The sequence below is a fragment of the Lissotriton helveticus genome, chromosome 4_1 (assembly GCF_964261635.1).
Source record: "Lissotriton helveticus chromosome 4_1, aLisHel1.1, whole genome shotgun sequence".
Classification (NCBI taxonomy): Eukaryota; Metazoa; Chordata; class Amphibia; order Caudata; family Salamandridae; genus Lissotriton; species Lissotriton helveticus.
The window spans coordinates 395,409,779-395,430,655 of NC_136063.1; the positions used below are offsets into that span (position 1 = coordinate 395,409,779).

The 20,877-nt window shown below is 44.4% G+C and overlaps 1 protein-coding gene across 1 annotated transcript in view; it reads right to left on the bottom strand.

The window, feature by feature from the left end:
* Positions 1-20,877, bottom strand: part of RIMS2 (regulating synaptic membrane exocytosis 2) — a 1,857,427-nt gene that overhangs the window by 607,854 nt on the left and 1,228,696 nt on the right. The window contains exon 17 of the mRNA XM_078686898.1: positions 3,716-3,784. Coding sequence (XP_078543024.1) covers positions 3,716-3,784 — 69 coding nt within the window. The remainder of the gene's footprint in view (positions 1-3,715; positions 3,785-20,877) is intronic.

Below are 20,877 nucleotides of genomic sequence, written 5' to 3' on the forward strand. Positions count from 1 at the left end.
AAGGATTCTACTAGTCAATTTCTGCATGCCCAAATAAGTTATAACCACCATGCATGTCTTGCAGATGTATTCCTAAACCCTTTATTCATTCAGGTTCTTGGTAAAGAACTTAATTTATTTGTCGTTGTGCATGGGTGAAGAGATGTTTATAGAAACCTGGTAGCAGGTGGCAGTGGATTTCCTGCAGGCGTAGGAGTTGTAGCCTAGATAAGAATAGACAAGCTCCTCAGGAACTAGGTGCTTAAACTGAACGATTATACGGAGAGTTGTGAGACTCTTCACCTGCCTGTGGTAAGACAGTCCTGCCTTGATGAGAGCGCAATTGCCTCTTTCTAAAAAACAGGTAGAACATCTGAGAACTAGAGAGGCCAGACTGTAGCCACCACAATGACAGAAGAACTGCGGATGTCCTACATGTATTCAATGACTTTCGGAATGAAAGGTTCAGAGTTAAGCATAGAAACTTTTCTCATCAGTACAGCATTTGCCCGTTTCATGTGGATACTAAACTGGGGTCCATCCAGGAGTCGAGTTGTTTCCATTCTGTTCAGATGTCACTAAAACGTTTTGTTTTTGATCTCCCTGAGCCTCAAAAAGAAGGTGTTGAGCACTGCCTATGCTGTATCTCATTCATGGGAAAAGGAAGTGACCATCTCATGCTGGTTGTTCCATGGATCAAAATCACTGCAGTATGGGAGACCAAGTACAATATATGCCAGACAATTTTCCATTGCCACCGGTCTACTGCCAATCAAAGAAATATGGGTAATGGGCACCCTATGCTTCCTGATTTAATAGGCCTGACCGTGGTGCTCTCTATATTCCCTATCGCATACATTTGTGGTCTCTGAAGAGGCAGAATAGCTTGTAAGACAAGGAAGACTGCCTTTAACCCCAGGTATTAAGTAAAGGTTTCAATCTGATTGACAGATTATTATAGTATGACCCTCCTCTACCCCTATAACTCCCCCGCCATAGACTGGTGAGTCTGTGGTAACTGGAAACTGTGATTTTGGTGGGCAAAAGAGGAATCACATCCAATAGGTGCTCAATGGTTCACCATATGAAAGTTGACATAAGCGATGAGTGAGTTAAAACTCATTTGTAAATGTGGCCTAGAAGGTAGTTCTGGTGCTTGCTCTGCCTGATCTGGAGGAAAGGGTCTTATGCATCAGGAAATCCTTATAAGAGCACATACATTGTAGAAATATTTTACCTTGATGTGGGTGACAAAACTGAAGCTAGACGCTTGCAACCACAGATACATCTGTAATGACTAGGCCATCATAATGCTGCACTCCAGGAAAAGAGTTGCTGTGTCCTTGATGAAGGATACTCATTCTAGAGTGGCTGTGTTTTGCTGTGAAGCATCTCCTTTTAGACTAAGAGATCAAGGCAGTGAAAGTGAAGGGTCTTGTCAAAAGCTTGGAACAAAGGAAGCTCTGACCATAAAACATAAAAACATTCTTGGCTGGTCTGAAGGAGGTTCGGGGTCTGGCTGGTACAAACCGATGGACCTCAGCAATTTCACTTTAATCAAATCTGTTTTCTACCATTGCAGTTCTTCTTAAAGAGGACCAAACAAAGTATTCCTAGTGAAGGGAGAATCAATGACTTTGTTATGGGAACCCTTTTCAACTCCAAAGACTTAAGCCAGACTTGTGGGTGCAGGGACAGGTCACTGTGTTGCTGCAACAGTGTGAGTTAGGTCTGTGGTCCACAGACATCAGCAATATCTTGCTACTTGACCAGCCAGAGCATAAACATATCTTCTACTTCAACACAGATTAGCTGTAGAGGCATACCAATCGTAATCATGCCAGAGTTGACACACGCAGCTGACCATCATCTTCTGAAGTTGATACATTGAGAACCACTTAAGTGGGTCATAGCAATACCAATTACTTATAGCATGTTGAAATGACAAAACTATTGATATAAAGCAATATAAAATGAGAAGATATTATCATGGCCTGTGACACTATGTTTTCAAATTGACAGACCACCAAATTTCTTTTTTATTTGTTATACTTCTCAATATTTCTTGAGTTACTGGGAGGGACCTGTTGTGTTCTTTAAGGTGGCTGGTACAACTGCAACAGAGAGGGTGGTGGAGTTCTCAGTCAGAATTGTCAGTAAGGGAAACATATTATCCTCTCTTGCTGGGTCGAGATTCCTTCCTTAACATCTAAGCGTATTGGAGGACTTATGTCCATACAGAATGAAGGCAGAGTGAAGAAGAGCTGAAGCAGCCAGAATGGTCCTTCAATGGACAGGGGTTTAAGAGCATTCAGAAGAAATAAAAGCTATCTCCTAAAAAAATGGATGTCCTCAGTTTTTAATTATCTGGATACCGATGAGTAAATGTCATCTTCTTATGAGATGGGATAAAGGCCAATGTAAAGGAGACTATCAATGAATCCAGAAAAAAACTCAGAGGAGACAAGATACCATGCCTTCTCTTGCTACACTTCTGGGATTACCCTCCACCCCCAAATGCAGTGTGCTTCTCAACTGTATGAGCTCAGGGGTGTGAAGAATGGTACTGGTGTTCGGTGGCTTAGGGTCAGGCCTGAACCTGAGAATGCTGGCATTACATTTCTCTCCTGAAGCTTGGTGCTCAATGAATCCGAAAAGGAACCTAAGATCATACAATGGACACCATGTTGAAAAATACACTATCAGATTCCTAGCAAGACTGGATGTCTGGATTAGTCTCTTGCTGGCAGTAGCAAGAAAGAAAGTATTCTACAGTAGAGTTTACGTTTTTGTCAGAGAAGGCCAGCCAATGGAGACCCCTCTACTAAATTATTCATGTCTAATATAGGGCTTATGTGTGCACAGTTGAATTTTGAGCTGGGATAACCATGTTGTGGTATGAGTGATAAGGCACATCTATCTGTAAGAAATTCATGTAACTAACGTCCCATAGCCTATTGATAGAAAGCCCCTGGCTTTAGGTGCACATTTCTTTACAGGCTTAAAACAATAGCACATCTAGAAGCCGATTACAATGTTGGTTGGAAAGGCTCTGAATGGAATTCGGAATCTCAGAATCCGATTCGGAACCTATGTTTGCGAACAAATTGTACACATTTCCAACCGACCGATTACAATGCCTGGAAACCACTCGGGCTGTATGATTCGGTTCCGAAAGGCATTCGGACAGCCCAAGTCTTTTGGAACCAAATCGTACAGCTCTATGGACACAGTTTCCGAGTGAATGATTACGATGACCGATTCAGACAGCCATTCCCATTCGGTCTGCCCGACACTGAACGGCTGTCAGAATCTGACAAAGAGGGCACATTGCAGGCCCCCGTTCACCCTGAGGCCTCTGGCAAGGGCCCTTGGGGGTACCCAAGGGACCCTTCTTTCCAACCATGCACAGTGTGGGAGGCACCAAGGGGTACCCACCACAGGATACAAGAACATGGAAGTCTGTGTTCTCGTTCGGAACACAGGCTCCCATTGGAGTCAATGCGAGTCCAACCGAACAATGTTGGGAAGCATCGTAATCGGTCGGTGGGAACCCGATTTGGTTGAAAACGATTTGGAAAAAGATTTGGTCGGAAGACTTTCCAAACAACATCGTAATTGGCCCCCTAGGGTACAAACTAACATTTAATACTGCCAAAGAGCATTCAGAAAGACAGCGGCAAATGAAACAATGTCAAAATGGCAACTGCTGGAACAAAATTGTGAAAACTGGTACCTGAGATGACACCGACACCATCATCACAGTCATAGTCCGAGACTTCACTGTCACTGATTCTCTTGGACCCTATAAAAGAATACTAGTAACTAACTAATCCAGACATTGTTTCACACACAATATTGAAACTAATTTTTGTAAATACGACTTTAAAACTAGACTAACAGTAGCACACAGGGAATATTAGTCATTACAATACTAGCAAAAGCACTATACAGACATTAATGCAGAGGTACAATAAGCAGTGGCATTTTCTACACCTCCTTCAGATCAAAGGAGTCATGGGATAGAAAATATGTTAGTTGGAAAGTTTATTAGGATAGTTTGCAGCATGTACAAATGCAGAAAAAGAAAACTATGACAATCCAAACATTGAGAAACCATCACAAACAAAATCATTTTCTCTGAAACATCTGTTTTGCCAAAATACATTTCTAACATTTTGAAAGAAAAACCCAAATACATTTCAAAGGGTAACAGAGGACGAAATCATGACAAGCCTGAATCATCATCAGTTCTGAAAGATAATTGGATATTTTAGAAAAACTCACAAAAGCGTGTAACAACACAAAAGTAGGAAATGGAAGGTAGTTGAGATCTTTTTTAAATGAGACATATGAAAATAGTAAAAAATTAAAAAAAAATTTAAAAAAATTAAAAATGAAGGCTTGTAGTAGCGCTTTTTCTATTTCTACTAAGAATCCTAAATAGCGAGGAACTATGGGTGCCAAAACAGGACAATAAAAAAACAAATCGGGCTCCCTGTCCAAGTGGTACATACTTATTGAGTGCTTAGGGCATAGACCAGGATTGGTGTGCTGGATAATTTTAAAAATAAATAGTGCTATCCCTAGCACATATGCAAACTCACATGCACTGTGGAAAATTCCTCAGGCACACAGAGACTGTCAACCCGGTACTGGACTGGTTGGAACTGAGGAAGTGGAAAATATGTACCTCAAAGGTGAGTGCGGTTTGTGAGCTCTATTCCAAAAACGCTCTCTGGGATGCATACATATTTTAGCACTTCTCAAGTGGTGAAATATAATCGCCTACATCCACAGGATCAACGACAAAGCCTTGCCTCCTCTGCTCCTTGAATCAAGTTTTTGACACTTCCTCCATCCAAGGTACTTTTTCAGCTGGACTTGAGAGAGTCCTGTAGCCAGCATGCCCTCCATCGCGGTCGGCCTGAACTTTGGATTTACCCAGGTCTAGCAAATAGTTACCAGATGTCGCTTTATGGTGCTTTATGACTGTAAGCACTAACATTTTATTTAAGCTGTACAAATTCATAACTTCGGATGTACTTATTTGAATTTTGTCATTTTGGTCTTGATTTACCTACATAATTATTGTCTTTTTTCTAACTTTGAATGGAGTATTTTTGTGGTGTTTTCATTGTGTTAATATGCGTGTGCGCTGCACAAATAAGTTACACATTGCCGTTTTAGATAAGCCTGACTGCTTTGTGCCAAGCTACCAGGGGGTGAGCACAGGTTATCTTTTAGTGTGTATCTAGCTTTCCCTGACTAGAGTGTTGGTTCTTGCTTGTAGAGGGTGCATACTCTGACACCCTGAAACCCCATTTTTAACAACCCAATTACACCAAACCCCAAAAAGCACTCTTTCAGGACCACAATCTAGCTTTCTGCCAAATTTGGTGTAAATCCGTTCAGAGGTTTGGGCTGTAGCTGTGTCTTAAAATTCCTATGGAAAAATGAATGGAGAAAATATGTTTTTGGAGCTCCCTTTTTCTCGGCCACTGCTTCAAAGTTCAAACCAAAATTTATAATACGGAAACTTGTCAAAAAACACCACTTAACACTTACACACGGACATTCCCCAAATGCCAGAGGCTCAGCAGTCCCCCAGGGATATGCCCTGGCCACTATACCACAGAGTAACAGCCCCCCAACATTAGAGCAATGCACTTATGAGATGGCACTAACACCAAGATATCACATCAAAAGGCCACCACAATATTTTGAACAATGCCAACATACTTTGACTAATGAATCATATACCTTTCTTGGCCAACATACGATCAGCTGATCTCGCCTGGGTCAAGTTTCAGTGTCTGCCAGGGGACACCCATGGTGAGTTAAGCCCTACTTATCAGCGACACTTTGACGGCACGCGCCATACAGACTCATCACCAACTCACCAGCCACTGACGCACTTGAACCTGCGGTTGAGAGCTGCGGGGAGGCCCGCTGGCTGCTGACACGCTCATCACGTAGACCGGGAAATTCCTGACACTACCTGGGCCCCTGTGGACTGTCACGGACCCTCGCTGGCCTTAGGGACCGGTGCCTCGCAGGACGGCCAAAGCTCCACAATGACACGTACCAATAGAGACAAGGACGTTTCAGCGCCAACCTCCAAAGACAACTCTGCGGCAGTGATGTGGGGTAAGGCGGGTCCGTCTGCCCCCGCTGAGGTGGCTCCGCTGGCTGGAGGGGACTCGTCGCCGGTCACGCAAGCATTTATGGCCTCCTTCATGTCTGAGTTGAAGAACGAAATTGGCTCCCTATGCACTGAAGTACACTCCTGTGTTCCGGAACTCAGGAAGGAAGTTACAGACCTAGGCGAGAGAGTGGACGGGCTGGAAAAGACAGTTGGCGCACGCACAGAAGATTAGGAGCAACTTTGGCAACGCCTGGCCATCCTGGAAGACCAACACAGAGTTGCAAACGAAGCAGGAGGAAGTGGAAAGTCGAAGTCGGCGGAACAACCTCCACATCCGGGGGGTTCCTCTATGACTTATGTGGCACAGCTCCTCCATGAGGTCTGGGGGGATGACCACGCCTCCCCGTCGGCTTTGGACCGGGCACACCGAGTCTCCGGGCCCGCGGGCCTCCTTCCAGACAACCTAGCCAGGGTCCACTTCTTCACAGAAAAAGAAGCTATTCTTCGGGCGGCGAGAGCCAAGCAGGATCTCACATACGAGGGGAACAAGATCCAGATCTTTCAGGACCTAGTCCCCAACACCTTGCAACGCCGCCGTGCCTTTAAACCTGTGGCAGACAAGCTGCGGAGCATGGACATCTCCTATTAGTTGGGCCACCCATTCACCCTTATTTTTACATTGGAGTCCAAACATAGAGTGATACGGTCCTACAATGAAGTGGCTCAACTACTCCAACTTCCCTTCTCATGACCCACCAGCCCCACCCGACCTACGCCTTCTACACGGGTGCCCACCAGGCCATCCTGGTCGACCGTGCGCTGGCGCAGACGCTCACCACCCCTTGATGAACATACAGCATCGCAGTCCAAACAGGACATTATCGAACACATCAGGTCCTTAGAGGGGGACAAATCGGAAGCAGGTCTGGACTCTCCACTCCCTGATAAACAGCTCATGTCCCCATGATGGACCTTGGAACCTCCATCTGGGAGCACAGCTCTTCCTAGTTAAATTTGATGTTTGCTGCTGTGATCCAGACACTGCCCCAACTCCCCTTTCGCAGTGTGGCGGGTGCCGGAGCACCCCACCTGGATGAACTTGAGAGCAGCAGGCGACCTACCCCCATCTATTCTTGAGAGAGTGACGTCTCTGGGTCCATCCAAACCTTAGGGTGTAGCTGGCCCGCGACTGGATGGGAACAGTGTGGCCCGGTTGGCAAATGTTGGTTATCTACTCTCCCCTCTGCTATCTTCCTTCTTGTCTGAAGCTTCTCTCTCTTTTCATTTTGTAGGCGAGGCATGGCGGACAGGTGACTCCAATGCTAGGGCGCACCTCTGTCCATAGGGAGGACCACTCCTGACCCCCCTTCTGTTATCCTGACGTGATTTCTTAGGTGGCATGATGGACTAACTTGGGACCAGATATTCTTATGGCTCTTCCCGAACCCTTAAAGATAATATCCCTTAATGTCAAGGGGCTTAACTCTCCCAACAAGCGGCAGCGATTGTGGCGCTCCCTATTCCAACACAGCCCAGACATCATCTTTCTTCAAGAAACCCACCTGCTGAAAATAGATATACCCCGCATGGCTTTCCCTACATATCCCCTCCAATTCTGGCCACGGCACCCACCAAAACGGCTGGGGTTCTGTGCAGACATGGTATCAGGCAGGGGGAAACCAAAGTCTTCCGCAACCCAGATGGCCATTTTGTCAGAGCAAGGGTGGAGATCAGGAAACGCCTATTTAAACTGTGTAATGTTAATGCACCGAACGAGAGGCAGGATTCCTACCTCCGAACGCTCCTGCGAGAACATTTACCATAAGGTGACCCCTCCCTGATTCTGGGGGGAGATTTAGACTTGGTGTGGGATCCTACGATGGACCGTAGTGAAGCCTCCTCGAACGGATCGGGGGCCATGTCCCCCACACTCCGGAAACGGATAACAGACCTTGGCTTGATGGATTCATGGCGCTACCACTCTCCAGAGGTGCAGGATTACTCGTACTATTCGCATGTCCATCGCTTGTATTAGAGTATTGACTATCTTTTTATCTAGCACGCACTTGTAGGAGACACGCTAGCGGCTTCTATGTCTGCTAAATCGCTATCTGACCATACCCATGTTGAGCTTCTTCTGCAGGATCCGGCCGCATGCTCCACCCGCCTTCAGTGGTGACGTCTGCTGCTGCATGTCCTACGGGATCCAGCCGATGAGGAAAGCATACAAACTGCCATTGACTCTTACTTTACGAGCAATGATCTGCCCGAGACTCCCTTCCCTGTGGTGTGGGATGCTTTCAAGGCTACGATCCGAGGCCACATCACATCTTTGTTGATTGCACAGGCGCGGGAGTCCCGCAGCCTGGAAGATAGCCTGACTAAGGACATTAAGAAATGGGAGAAGCAGGACCAGGACCATTCCTCGCATGTGTGTCGGCGGCGACTAGCAAACCTCAGGGGCCAACTCCGTGCCCTGCGCACCAATAAAGCCGAGCGGCCTTGAAGCAACGATATTTTGAGGGGGGACAAAGTGGGCAGATGCTGGCGAAGCGCCTATGAGCGCGTGCAGCATAGGCCCACATAGCGAACATTCAATTGCCGGACGGAGAAAGGGTCACCAAGGAGCGGGCCAAATGCGAGGCCTTCAGGGCCTATTACACTGCCCTTTACACAGCGGAAACACCCTCATAAGCTCACATTGACGACGTTGTGAACCAGTGCCCCTGAACCCCAATACACCCACACTACGCCAAACAACTGGATGGTCCTCTCACGGCAGAGGAACTGACAGCGGCGTTGAAAGATCTCCCTCTCAGGAAGACTCGGACGCCTACCACTGGCCTTCTACCACATGTTCATAGCACAACTCCAGCCACACATCCTGGGCTTGTATAATTCAATTTTGGACAGGGAAGGGGCGTCGCCCTCCATGGGTATGGCAGAAATAGCTCTTATCCCCAAAACGGGGAAAGATCCCACGCTCTGAACATCCTACCGCCCCATTGCTCTGTTGAACACGGGCCTCAAAATTTATACCAAAATAGTTGCTAGACGCCTAGATCCCCACATGCCAGGCCTTGTGGAGCCGGACCAAGTTGGCTTCATTCGTAATAGACAAGGGGCGGACAATGTGCGTAGAATCGCGTACCTGGTGGGGAAGGCACACCATTGGAACATACCGACCTGCCTTCTGTTCGACCAGATGGACTGGGGCTTTCTTCGCGCCGTGTTGCAAAAGATCGGACAGGGCTGGCATATGATTTCATACACAGGGGTATGCAGCAGGGGTGCCCCCTGTCCCCTCTGCTGTTTGCCCTGGTGGTAGAGCCTTTAGCAGAGATGATTAGGCAGAATGCGGACATACATGGCCTCACTCTTGGAGGTCGGCAGAACAAGGTTGCACTATTCGCAGATGACCTTATACTCACACTATTGCATCCACATATAACCCTCCCGGTGCTTCACACTCTATTACAGTCTTTTGAGCGGACCTCTGGCCTTAAAATTAACCATGGCAAGTCTTGGGCTTTAAACCTCACGATCCCGAAAGAGGAGATACCAATTTTAAAGATGCTTGCTCCTTACCAATGGGCCACGGATCATATCCGATACTTAGGACTTCAACTGACCCCCTCCCTGGACACATGGACCCAGGTGAATTGGTGCGAATGCAGGAGAACTGTTTTGGAAGACTTAAGGGGATGGAAATCCTTAATTATCTCCTGGTTGGGTAGGCTTAACGCTGTCAAAATTTCGATACTCCCTAAAATCCTGTATCTATTTCAATGTCTTCCCACCCCTATCCCGCAACACCAGATAAAGAGCCTTCAGCGAGATCTCTCTAGCTTCATATGGGGCGCTTGCAGACCAAGATTCTCCCACAAGATTCTCATGCTACCGCGAGACAGAGGGGGCTAGTATGCCCCAACCTTTTGGAATACTACTGGGCCTCACATCTCCGCTTTGTCCGCTTTGTCTCGGAATGGACAACCACTGAAAGTGAAAAGATCTGGTACAGTGCGCTCCCACAGTGCCTATATTGCTGTACCTACTAAAACGGTTCTAGATATATGGGACAAAGTAGCCGTGTGTAAGGGACTAATGACCTTCCCCTCCCTCCATACCCCCATTGCAGGTAATCGGTTATTCCCTCCAGGCCTCCGCTCCCAAGCCTTTGCCAAATAGTTGCAGGGCGGATGCAGAGTGATCGGAGATCTGTACGAGGGGGGAACGCTTAAGACATTTGCCCAGGGCAGAGAGGAATTTCGTCTCCCACTGGGGGCGGGATTACAATATGCACAGTTGCGGTATTGGGTATCCACACCAGAGATGCAACAAGCTGCTGTCCGACCATTCACACCCTTTGAAAGGCTGGTCCGTTCCTTTGACGAATCGAAAGGCCTTATCTCATACCAGATCCTACAACACCCCCTGGTGCTGACGGCACACCCATATCAACGCCAATGGCAGCTGACATCAGCCACGGAAATCACACCTACACAGTGGAATTGCCTATGGCGGGACATTCCTAGGGTCTATCGTAGCATCTCACAGAGGAAAAATGCATTCAAAATCATGACACAATGGTACTACACGCCCACTAGGCTGCACAAAATGTTCCCTGCCACGCCCCCCATGTGCTGGAGGTGTTTGAATGCATCTGGAGACTTCATTCACATTTGGTGGGGTTGTCCACTCCTGACCCTGCTATGGAAGGAAGTCCTTAGCCATATTAAGGAGGTATTGGGCTTCCCCCTGCCTGAGTCTGCAACCACGATCCTTTTGGGTCTTAAACCTGACAACCTGAAAAACGCTTACCCGCAGCGATTGGATTATAGCACTTCATATGCTTGGGGCGGCTAAACAACTTATAGCACTGTATTTGAAAAAAGCTGACACTCCTCCAATTGCTGCTTGGTTCATGCGCTTATGGCATGTAATAACTATGGAGTTTATTACAGAGTGATTGCAATCATGCGACACCCGCTTCACAGCAGTTTGGTGACCCTTAGTCAAACACCTCTGTAAAATAGAACATGCATGTTATCTACCCACCAAGCGTAGAGCGATGTGACTCTTCGAAGATGCTATACTCCCGCCAGATCTCAGCAGGCTCCTCCGGTAATTAGAACAATCTTGCGAATCACCCCCTCTGACAAGCATGAAGGTATTACATCTTAGCATCATGCACCGCTGCGCGCACCTTACTGTCTCCCTGCCTGGCCCCTTTCGTTGCTGTCTATTTCTCTTTTCCATTACTTTGTCTTTTTCCGACTCTTTTTCTATCTATTCATCATTACCCACTTTAGATGGGCCTCTTGTCTGCGTTTTCAATGTTATTGATCTAAATAAGGTCTCGAGATTTCCCAAAAGTTAATATTGCCATATGTACTGTGTCACACGTCGGTCCAACAAGGGTTGTAGGCGACATGCAGTGTTCCAACTAGCCTACTAATGCTTTTGCGTATTTTTGAAGAAACTTTGATGAAACGCGGCCAGCCCTAAGTGGGTTGTGGGCTTACTGTGTGTACATCAAGACATATGTTCCCCTCCCTATCTAGAAAATAAAATAGACCTTAAACAAAAAAAAACATATCACAATCCAATTATAGTCGGGGACTTCAATAACAGATCACTTAGGAAGCATTAAAATACCCTAACCAACCGGAGGAGGTCGTCCAGCTGTAAAAACCTCTTGAAAATCACTGCTTACTTTCCGTTCGTAATGTCAAACAGACCCAAGATCCATCATTGCTCACCCTTCCCACCTTTAGGAACATCTCAACATTCTATTACATTTTCATTAGCGGTTTGCTGTTAACCAACCACTGCCACTTTGAAGTTGACGGCCGGGGCGAGAGTGATCACAGACCCCTTAAAGTGATTCTCAACTCTCCACTAATGCAGCATTCTAGCTTATATCAATTGGAGAATCAACAGGAGTGAAAAGCATTAAAGTCCTGCGTAGAATAAAGTGGTCCACAAATCTTGGCCCCAATCTAACCGCCTGGATAACAACAAAAAAGCAACTAGTTTCAGCATGAAGCCCTAAGGCCCTCCTAGAACATTGGCGACTTACAACTGGCAATGAAGGGTGCCTACACACCACAGGAGCAAAATTCTCAGACCCAAGCTTTGTCCAAAGAAGCCAAAGGGATGTTGGCAAGCAAGCGGAGGCTCCAAAAGACCCTAAAGGAAAGACGGAGAGTCAACAAAACATCCCAGGGCCAAGACATCACAGCCCCCTCACAGAGCACAGGAAACGAGCCTGGCTGTATCAAACTAAACAGATAGAAGATGAATGGTTAAAAAATTTCAGCCTTCTTAAAGAGAAGAATCATGCCCAGTTCTGGAAGCACATCAATCAACTTACTAACCACAGCCAGTCAAAGGAGAATGGAGTAGTGGAGAGCGTACGGGTCAATTACATCAGGCAGCTCTACTCCTCAGAGCCAGGTGAAACAAGAACATCGAACCCCACACTGCCCCCAAACCTCCCACACTGGCAGGTTTTCCATATTTCAGAGGCCTTAGTCATTGAAACCATCAAACAAATGAGAAACTATGGAGCGCAGGGACCCAATGGAATTCCAGCAGCAGTGTTCAAATCAGCCCAAACCTTTTGGGCAGGTGTCCTCACGCCGCTTTGCAATCTCACCAGCATGGCAAAGATCAATCCTCCATCCAATATACAAAAAGGGAGCACACACAAACCCAGTGAACTATCAACTGATAGCCTTACTGGACCTCAAAGCCAAAGCCTACGCTCGCACTTTACTGGGCAAACTGGAAGTCTGGGCAGCCGAAAACAGCATTCTCCCCTACTCCCAGTCAGGATTCAGACCAAAGTGCTCAACCGCTGATAACATTCTAGCACTGGCTTACCTGTTCAGACGAGCCACACGGGTTAAACAACCAACACTATTCTGCCATTTTGTAGACTACAGCTTAGCATTTGATAAGAGTCACCTTGGGCATCCTATGACACAAACTAAATTTCTGGGAATCTCACCCCATCTTTTCAAAGCCATAATTTCCTTGTACCAGGGCACATGGCTCAGGATAAAAACTAGTGCTACAACAGTTACACCAACACTTTCATCTAACAATGGCATCAAACAAGGCCCAGCTAATTTTTGAACCTTTACACCACTGACCTGCCTGAATTTCTGGAAGTCTAATTATGCCTAAACTGGTGAGATCTCACCTGCAGATCCTGCAATATGCAGATGATAGCATCATCAAAGACCCCACAAAAACTAGCCTACAGAGGGTCCTAAATGCCCTCCAGAGTTACAACTCAGAAAACAAACTCCAGGTGAAGACCAAAGTAATGATGTTTGACAAACACCCCTGCAAGAAATGTTTGTAATGACTAATAGGTGAACAGCAAATATCCACCTGCACAAGCTATAATTACTTGGTAGTCTGGTTCAACAAAGGGGCAAACCCAGAGGCCCACCTCAAACATCTTAGGACAAAAGGAGCTGCGGTCATTTATAGCACAAAACTACATTCAACTACACAGCCCAACAGCTGACCCTATACTAAATGTTTTAGGAAATAAGCTACTACATGCCTTGAACTATGGTGACTTAGCTTTCCCAGGAAAACGTGGCTCATGCCTCATGAATTTTCTAAAAATGGTATACAAAAAAATAATTCCTATCCTCGGCACACAAGGAAGTCCAGGATGAGGCTAAAGCTGGGACTGGCAAGCCCAGACCTCTCCTGTCTAGGACAGCTAATGAAATATTACATCAGAACCTTGCGTGCCCCAGCCCCAACACTGAAAGCTCAACTTCAAACAATATTTGTAGATGAGGGCTCTCAATGGCGCTTACAGTTACAGCATCCTGAAGATAGAACCAAAAAAACTTGACAAATCCTAACATTTCCCTGCCAATGTGTGAATGCAGAGGTTATTCAAGCCTCATTTGAAAGAGACAATGAAAGGCTCCAACACAGAAAACTCTTCACAACCCTCGATGTTTCCTACATTTAGGAGAAATTCCAGCCATACTTTAAGTATTCACTGTCTCTTCAGGTTCGAACAAAATCACTTACAATGAGGCATCTAGCGCTACCTATTGTTGACTTCAATCCACACTCGTCGTGCAGGGATGCACTAGCTTCTTGCAGGTTATGCAACTACTATCTTGAGTCCTGACTACTCTTGCTGTGCAGTTGCCCCTACCTTGCCAATGACCAATGTCGCCTCCTAATTTCTCTCTGCGAGGTAATTGCCCTAGATGCTGAAGGGAGGCATCGGACATGTGCTTTTCTGACAATACTTCACAGGTTCTTGCAAGGTTAGAGAAATTTATCAATATTATCCAAGCCACACTGCATACAGCACAGTCCACTGGGAGGAACACGACTAAGACCAGTGAGACTTATGGTGAAGCAATTATTAGCCTTGATGAACTGATCCTGATGAAGGAAAAACATACTTTTTAAAAATAGAAAAAAATTATACCACACTTTTGTACTGCATACTTCTCTTTTTTGCCTCTTTCTTACTTTTAAGGTTAGTATATGTAACGATTTTATTTAATCAAGCATATGTATAAAAAAATACTTTTACATTTATACGTACCCCCTTAAAATTCAGAAAACTCATGGACCGTCATGCACAGTCTTCTCACCTCACTCGCCACAATAAATTAACTTTAACTTGCCATTGTATCAGGTGGTGTGTTCAGGCAAATCATGTAATTTGAGGTGCCATTAATGCAGTAATTTCCCATACTCTAACTTCTGAAATATGCAAGGGTATAGGTAGTGAATGGAGAAGGGGTGAGTTATATGTAGTGTGGTGACTAGTTTTATATTGTGCTATGGTATACTGTGCAAAGTTCACTGTATACCACAGCACTTGGGGCTTAGGACTGGTGATGTGATTGGCTAATGCCTGTGTTTACCAAAGGTAGAAATCAGCCATGTTGTTTTTATGACAAATTTGCATTATTGTATGGTCAGCATGTGGCTGACTTTGGTTTAGGTTGTTACATATAATTCATAAAGGTTTATTATTGTTAATAACATATTACCACTTTCATGAAGTATTACTAGGTTAACGTTTTTGTTTTAAAAATTGTATATATTATCGACCTATGGATTTTTACGTTTTTTCGACCATAATAACTTTGCACACATTTGAGGAATGTCCAAACATTTTAACAGACTTCTTTCACTGGTTTAATACAGGAAGGAATAAATGTTTTTGGCGGGTTTGGCTGAAGGGAGTGTAAAGAAAAAAATGGGGGTCCCAAAAAGTGCATAAATCAAATATATTTAACATACACTTTTACATTTTCCGTTGTACAAAAACCAGATGTCACATTTTGTTTAGATTTGGGCTGGGTTACATGTTATAGTGTGCACATGTGTAGTGCAGGTAAGTAATGTAATAATTTTACATGTTTTAATGTATTTAAGGTTAGTAACATTTATTAATGTATTTTTGCAAAATATTTTGCAAGTCATTAGCAAATCAGTCTTGACCATGTGCCTAATGGCAACAGTCCAGCCCGAACTGCCAAGCCAGAGCTTCCATGGACCGGAAACAGGGTCAAGATTGATTTGCATATGTCTGGGTCTGATCTGTGGTAGAAAAGTGAGCGAAACAACGATGAAACCCAGATCTGTGACTGGGGGTGAGTGTCTGAAAAGTTTCAGCGCTCAGGCCATCATCTGCTTGTGTTTGACTTGTTCGCCCTAAATTGGCAGGGTATGCACAGACGTGGGTTCCTTGCTCACTTTGCCACTGGATTCAAGCAAGCCTGGCTGATGAGGGGTGTTAGCCCGAGACTGTTACCAGAATGCTTGTTTTGGGTCCATGGTAGACCTGGCTTGGCAGTTCGGGCCTGACTGTTCCAATGAGCCACAGGGTCAAGACTGATTTGCATATAACTTGGTCTGAACTGGGGTGGCGAAGTGAGCTAAAGAATGATGATGGATTAAACCCAGATCTGTGACTGGGGGTGAGTGCCTGAAATGTTTCAGTGCTTAGTCCATCTCCTTGTGATTGCTTTATTTAAATATGTAACCAATTGGAGAAACACTTTAGCACATTATATTATTAAAATGCAGTGTCTTATAGTGTATTTCCTATTTTTCCTAAAAAAATTATTTTCGTTACCATAGTACTCACGATTTTTAAAAAGAAATATTCATAAACTTACAAATATTTTCCACTCCTAATTCCACTTTAGCAAAGCGGCAATAGGCATAGGAAAAATACCAAACCTAATACTTACCTACATTGAACAGCATAATGCAGAACCCAGAGAAACTCAAAGTAAAAACAAGACGGCTGCCTCTAACTTTTGTAAAGGCAGCCATTAGCCAATCAGCTAGTGAGTTATCACGGCTACATACCTCTGGAGTACCAGAGTACTACCGCGACTACAGATATACCTAAATTAAAACCACTTAGAATGTATGAAACCTACCCTACTTCCCCACAGAATCATCTGTGCACCTGATATATAATCCTTCCAAATATCGTCACCTATGTGAAATACAAAAGTCTATGTAAAACGCATTGGCTTTTGCCCCCATTTTGGGCACCCCTTTTTTTCTTTTTACCCCCATGATGAAACATGCTAAACTTTCAGGACTCCAAAAATAAAACGGGGCACCAAGACTGAAAATGTTTACGGACATTCGTCAAACGGGTGCAAACATCCAAAAATCCCTTTCCTGGTCACCCAAACTATAACTACAGAGTGGCTACTGCCACTCTGTAATTAATATAATATAACATTATACATATGCGTGCCATCAATAACATTGATGAATCTTATCCTGTTGCTAGACATTTTAACAAAATGCATGGGCACAATAGGGACCTATTGGCCTATTTCTGTCTGGATAGTGTGCCTGTACCCCCTAGAGGAGGTGATCGTCTGCAAAAACTAAGACGTTTAGAATCACGCTACATAATAGACTTACAGAGTAAGAGCCCTTCAGGGCTAAACACCCATGAAGAATTAGCAGTCCACTTGGGTTAACTGAGATATACCTGCAATCAGGTTAATGAATACTGGATTAATTGGCTGTTTATTAGACTGTTCTTGTATATGTTTGAGTAACCGAATTTATTATGAGTAGCTTTTTTGAACTGATAAATTGATGATGATTTTAAGGTCTAGCATGCATACAAATAGGAGCTGGCCAATCTAGGGGCTGTATTAATTGTGCCTAATTGCATTGACCACCCAGGGCGAGATTAGAGTATGATGCAATTTGTAGTTAATAGACTGATTTCAGGAATATGCTACATATCGAGTGAAGACTACGATCTAAGAATGTATTGATTTTCTTTTTTCATATGTATAGGACATTGCACCTTTCAAAATGGCGATCGTTTGTAACCTCGCAGTCTTCTTTCTATGCGTATGAGTCACATGCAATGACCGAATGTAATCTATTTAATTGCAATGGCGGCGCGTTCACAATCACAATTGACAAAGGCTAAGCGCCGAAACGCGTCTTGTCTGTGCTAGGGTTGCCAATAAAGAATTTTTGGCACGAAACCCCCCCCCCCCCGCGAGTGCTGTTTTCTTGTTCGTTGTAAGGACGTGGAAAGAATCTGGGAGCAGTCATATATATATATACACAAGCATCAGACACAGGGACGGCTTGAAAGCAATGCAGCACTTCCTTGGTAACAGAAACATAACCCTTTTCCAACACACTCTAATGCTGTTACACATGGCAGAATGGTGCCTGGAGAACAACACCTTTGCATATAACAAGCTCCTGTACAAGCAAATTCAAGGGACGGCCATGGGTACTTGCTTCGCCCCCAGCTATGCTAATTTGCATATGGGCTGGTGGGAGGAGCAAGTACTCATGTCCCAATACCATCACGCAATCACCAACAACGTGGTTCTGTACAGGCGCTACATAAATGATATTTCCATCTTCTGGCGTGGCACTGAGGAAAGCACCCTCCAATTCTCCAGGGACATAAATAACAACAACCTAAATCTGAAATTTACATGTATGGCGAGCAAAGAAAGAATCACTTTTTTAGACCTTGAGGTGTTTCATGAGGGAGGAAAAATAAAGACTCGCACCCATAGAAAAGAAACTGCAGGGAACACCATTTTGCACTCCTCTAGCTTCCACCCCACAAGCCTCAAAGAAAGTTTTCCTTATGCTGAATGCATAAGGATGAAGAGAAATTGCAGCCTACAGAAAGACCTCATATCAAGCACAGATAGTCTCTGTGCCAGACTAAAGGAGAGAGGATACAGCACTAATACCTTGAAGAAAGCAAGACAAAAGAGCGACCGCCTGGACAGGTCGGTTTTGCTCCAAAAAAAGCTCAAAGCAGCAATTGACACCAAAACAACCAACACAAACACAACGCCTAGATTGATCACAGGATACAACTTATATCACAAGAACATTAGGAAAATCGTGTATAGGCACTGGCCACTGATCAAAAATGACACAGTCATAGGCCAGAGTTGTGCTAAACTACCCCAGCTTACGTTCAGGAGAGCAACCTCAATGACCCAAGAATTGGTCAACTATGCACCTTCTGCTCCACCCAAAAAGATCTGGTTACATTCCCAACCGGGTTTCTACAAGTGCACTAAGTGCAAAGCATGCCAACATGGGGTCAACACTAAAACAGTCAAGTTCCCTTTCAGAAAATCCCCCTTTAAAACCAGACAACACTACAAATGCAAAACAGACTTTGCGGTGCACGTTCTCAAATGCTCCTGTGACTTAATCTATGTAGGGAGCACCATACATCCAGTTCATGTAAGGATCCTCCAACACCTTAGAGCCATCAACAATGACGACCCAGCATATCCCGTGGCTCACCACAGCGGGAAAGCAGAGGAACTCACCTACTTTGTATTGGACAGTGTAGCAGCAAACCCCAGGGGAGGGAATAGACAACAACAATTGAGGCGACTCGAATCAAAATATATCATACAGCTCAATAGCAAGATCCCATTTGGCCTCAATGCTGACGAGGCACTGAGTGTACACCTTTAATACGGCACTCAGAAATGCGCATGACATCTTCTCCCACGTTTTCATGTAAAATACCTATTCCACTGAGAACATCTAGTTTCACCATCTAGGACTCGGTCCTTTTTTAAACCACATAGTGCACTTTCATTTAAGTATTATTCCTTTGAAACCACCCCTTTTTCACACACTTTTAACCACTACCCATCAGAACAACCCAGAACTCAAACTAACGTTGCAAGCCACTTTAAAAATTATGGTTCCTTTAAAACGATAATAGCTGCTCCCTTACATGACAGTCGGTACTAGAAACAGTCACAGGGAGAATGTAAAGAGAGGCAAGCAGGGACTTCTCCTACGAGACACAGGTTCAATGCCCACTTGGGCGGAACCCCTTGCCCCCGTATGGCTACCCCCTTTCACGCACTTGTATTTATCCCAGCCATCGGGTCTCACGACATTAACCGTGTCACACAAAAATAATTTCCACTCACTTGAGTAAATCACCGCTCTTCGTACTCACAACAGCCAGACACAGCGGCCCCTTAAATGTTTTCGTGACATTAACCCGAGATAACACAGCGCTTTCTATCCTGGAGAAAATCTTTCCCTTTTGACCTTCCCTTCACACAGTAAGATTACCGACTTCATCATGACATACCTGCCTCTAATTTAGCCTGCCCTGAACTTACTTGTAGAATACACTCAGACAGAGATGCGACGCACTCACGTCTGATCTTGAACAGGCTTCATGCGGTTACAGATTGCAGAGCAGCTGGGGTTTTATACACGTAGTAAAGGAACTCTTCCATGTCTAAAGCAGCACGTAACAGGCAGCAGCTATTGGTGCTACATAAGGTCACATTTCACAAACCAAACAGCTACAAATCGCAATTAACAGTAATTTGTACACACTATCATTATTTACTAATTGTAAAGATGTATTTACATGATTTTGAATTAATTTTTTGCCTTATGTGGAACAATGACTTGCATGTTTTGCGCGCATCCAACTTTTCTATGTTTACAGTCACATGGTCACCTATGACACTGGGTTGTTCTATCACATGTCAAATATGCACTAGTATAAATGATGCTCACTAACATGGTGCAAGCAGATGTAGTGAACAAGGTGGACTTGTCCGCCGAAACGCGTCTGATCGTCTATATTGGTGAATAAAAACCTTTGATCTTCATCCACGGAGTCGGTGCCTGTTCTTTTCAAAGCCAAGCCAGGATTGGGAATATATATATGTATATATATATATATATATATATATAGAAATATATAAAATCGTTATTTAAATTTCAAACAAAACCACATTCACTGGATGATGTCATCAGTGATGTCATTTGAGATGTCATCAGTGATTTCATCAGTGATGTCACCGACCATGTCATGAATGATGTAGTATGTGACATCATCAGCAGTGCATTGCGGGCATGCAAGTTATAGTTAGCACAGCTAACTATACCGGAGGAATTTATCTGGTTTTGTACGAGTGAAATGTCCAGCTAACTAGAACACTCATAAAACCTATGTTTTTTTCAGGAAATTTGAAAGGTTTTTTAAATGCTAATTCCGAACTATAACGTCTCTGAAACTTATGGTTTTCTTCAGTGAATTTCAAAGGTTTTATAAATGCTAATTTCCAACTATACCGTCTCTGAAACCTATGCTAATTTTTAAGTGCAAGCTACACCTATTTTTTTGGTACTGAATTTCTACAGTTTTTTAACTGTTT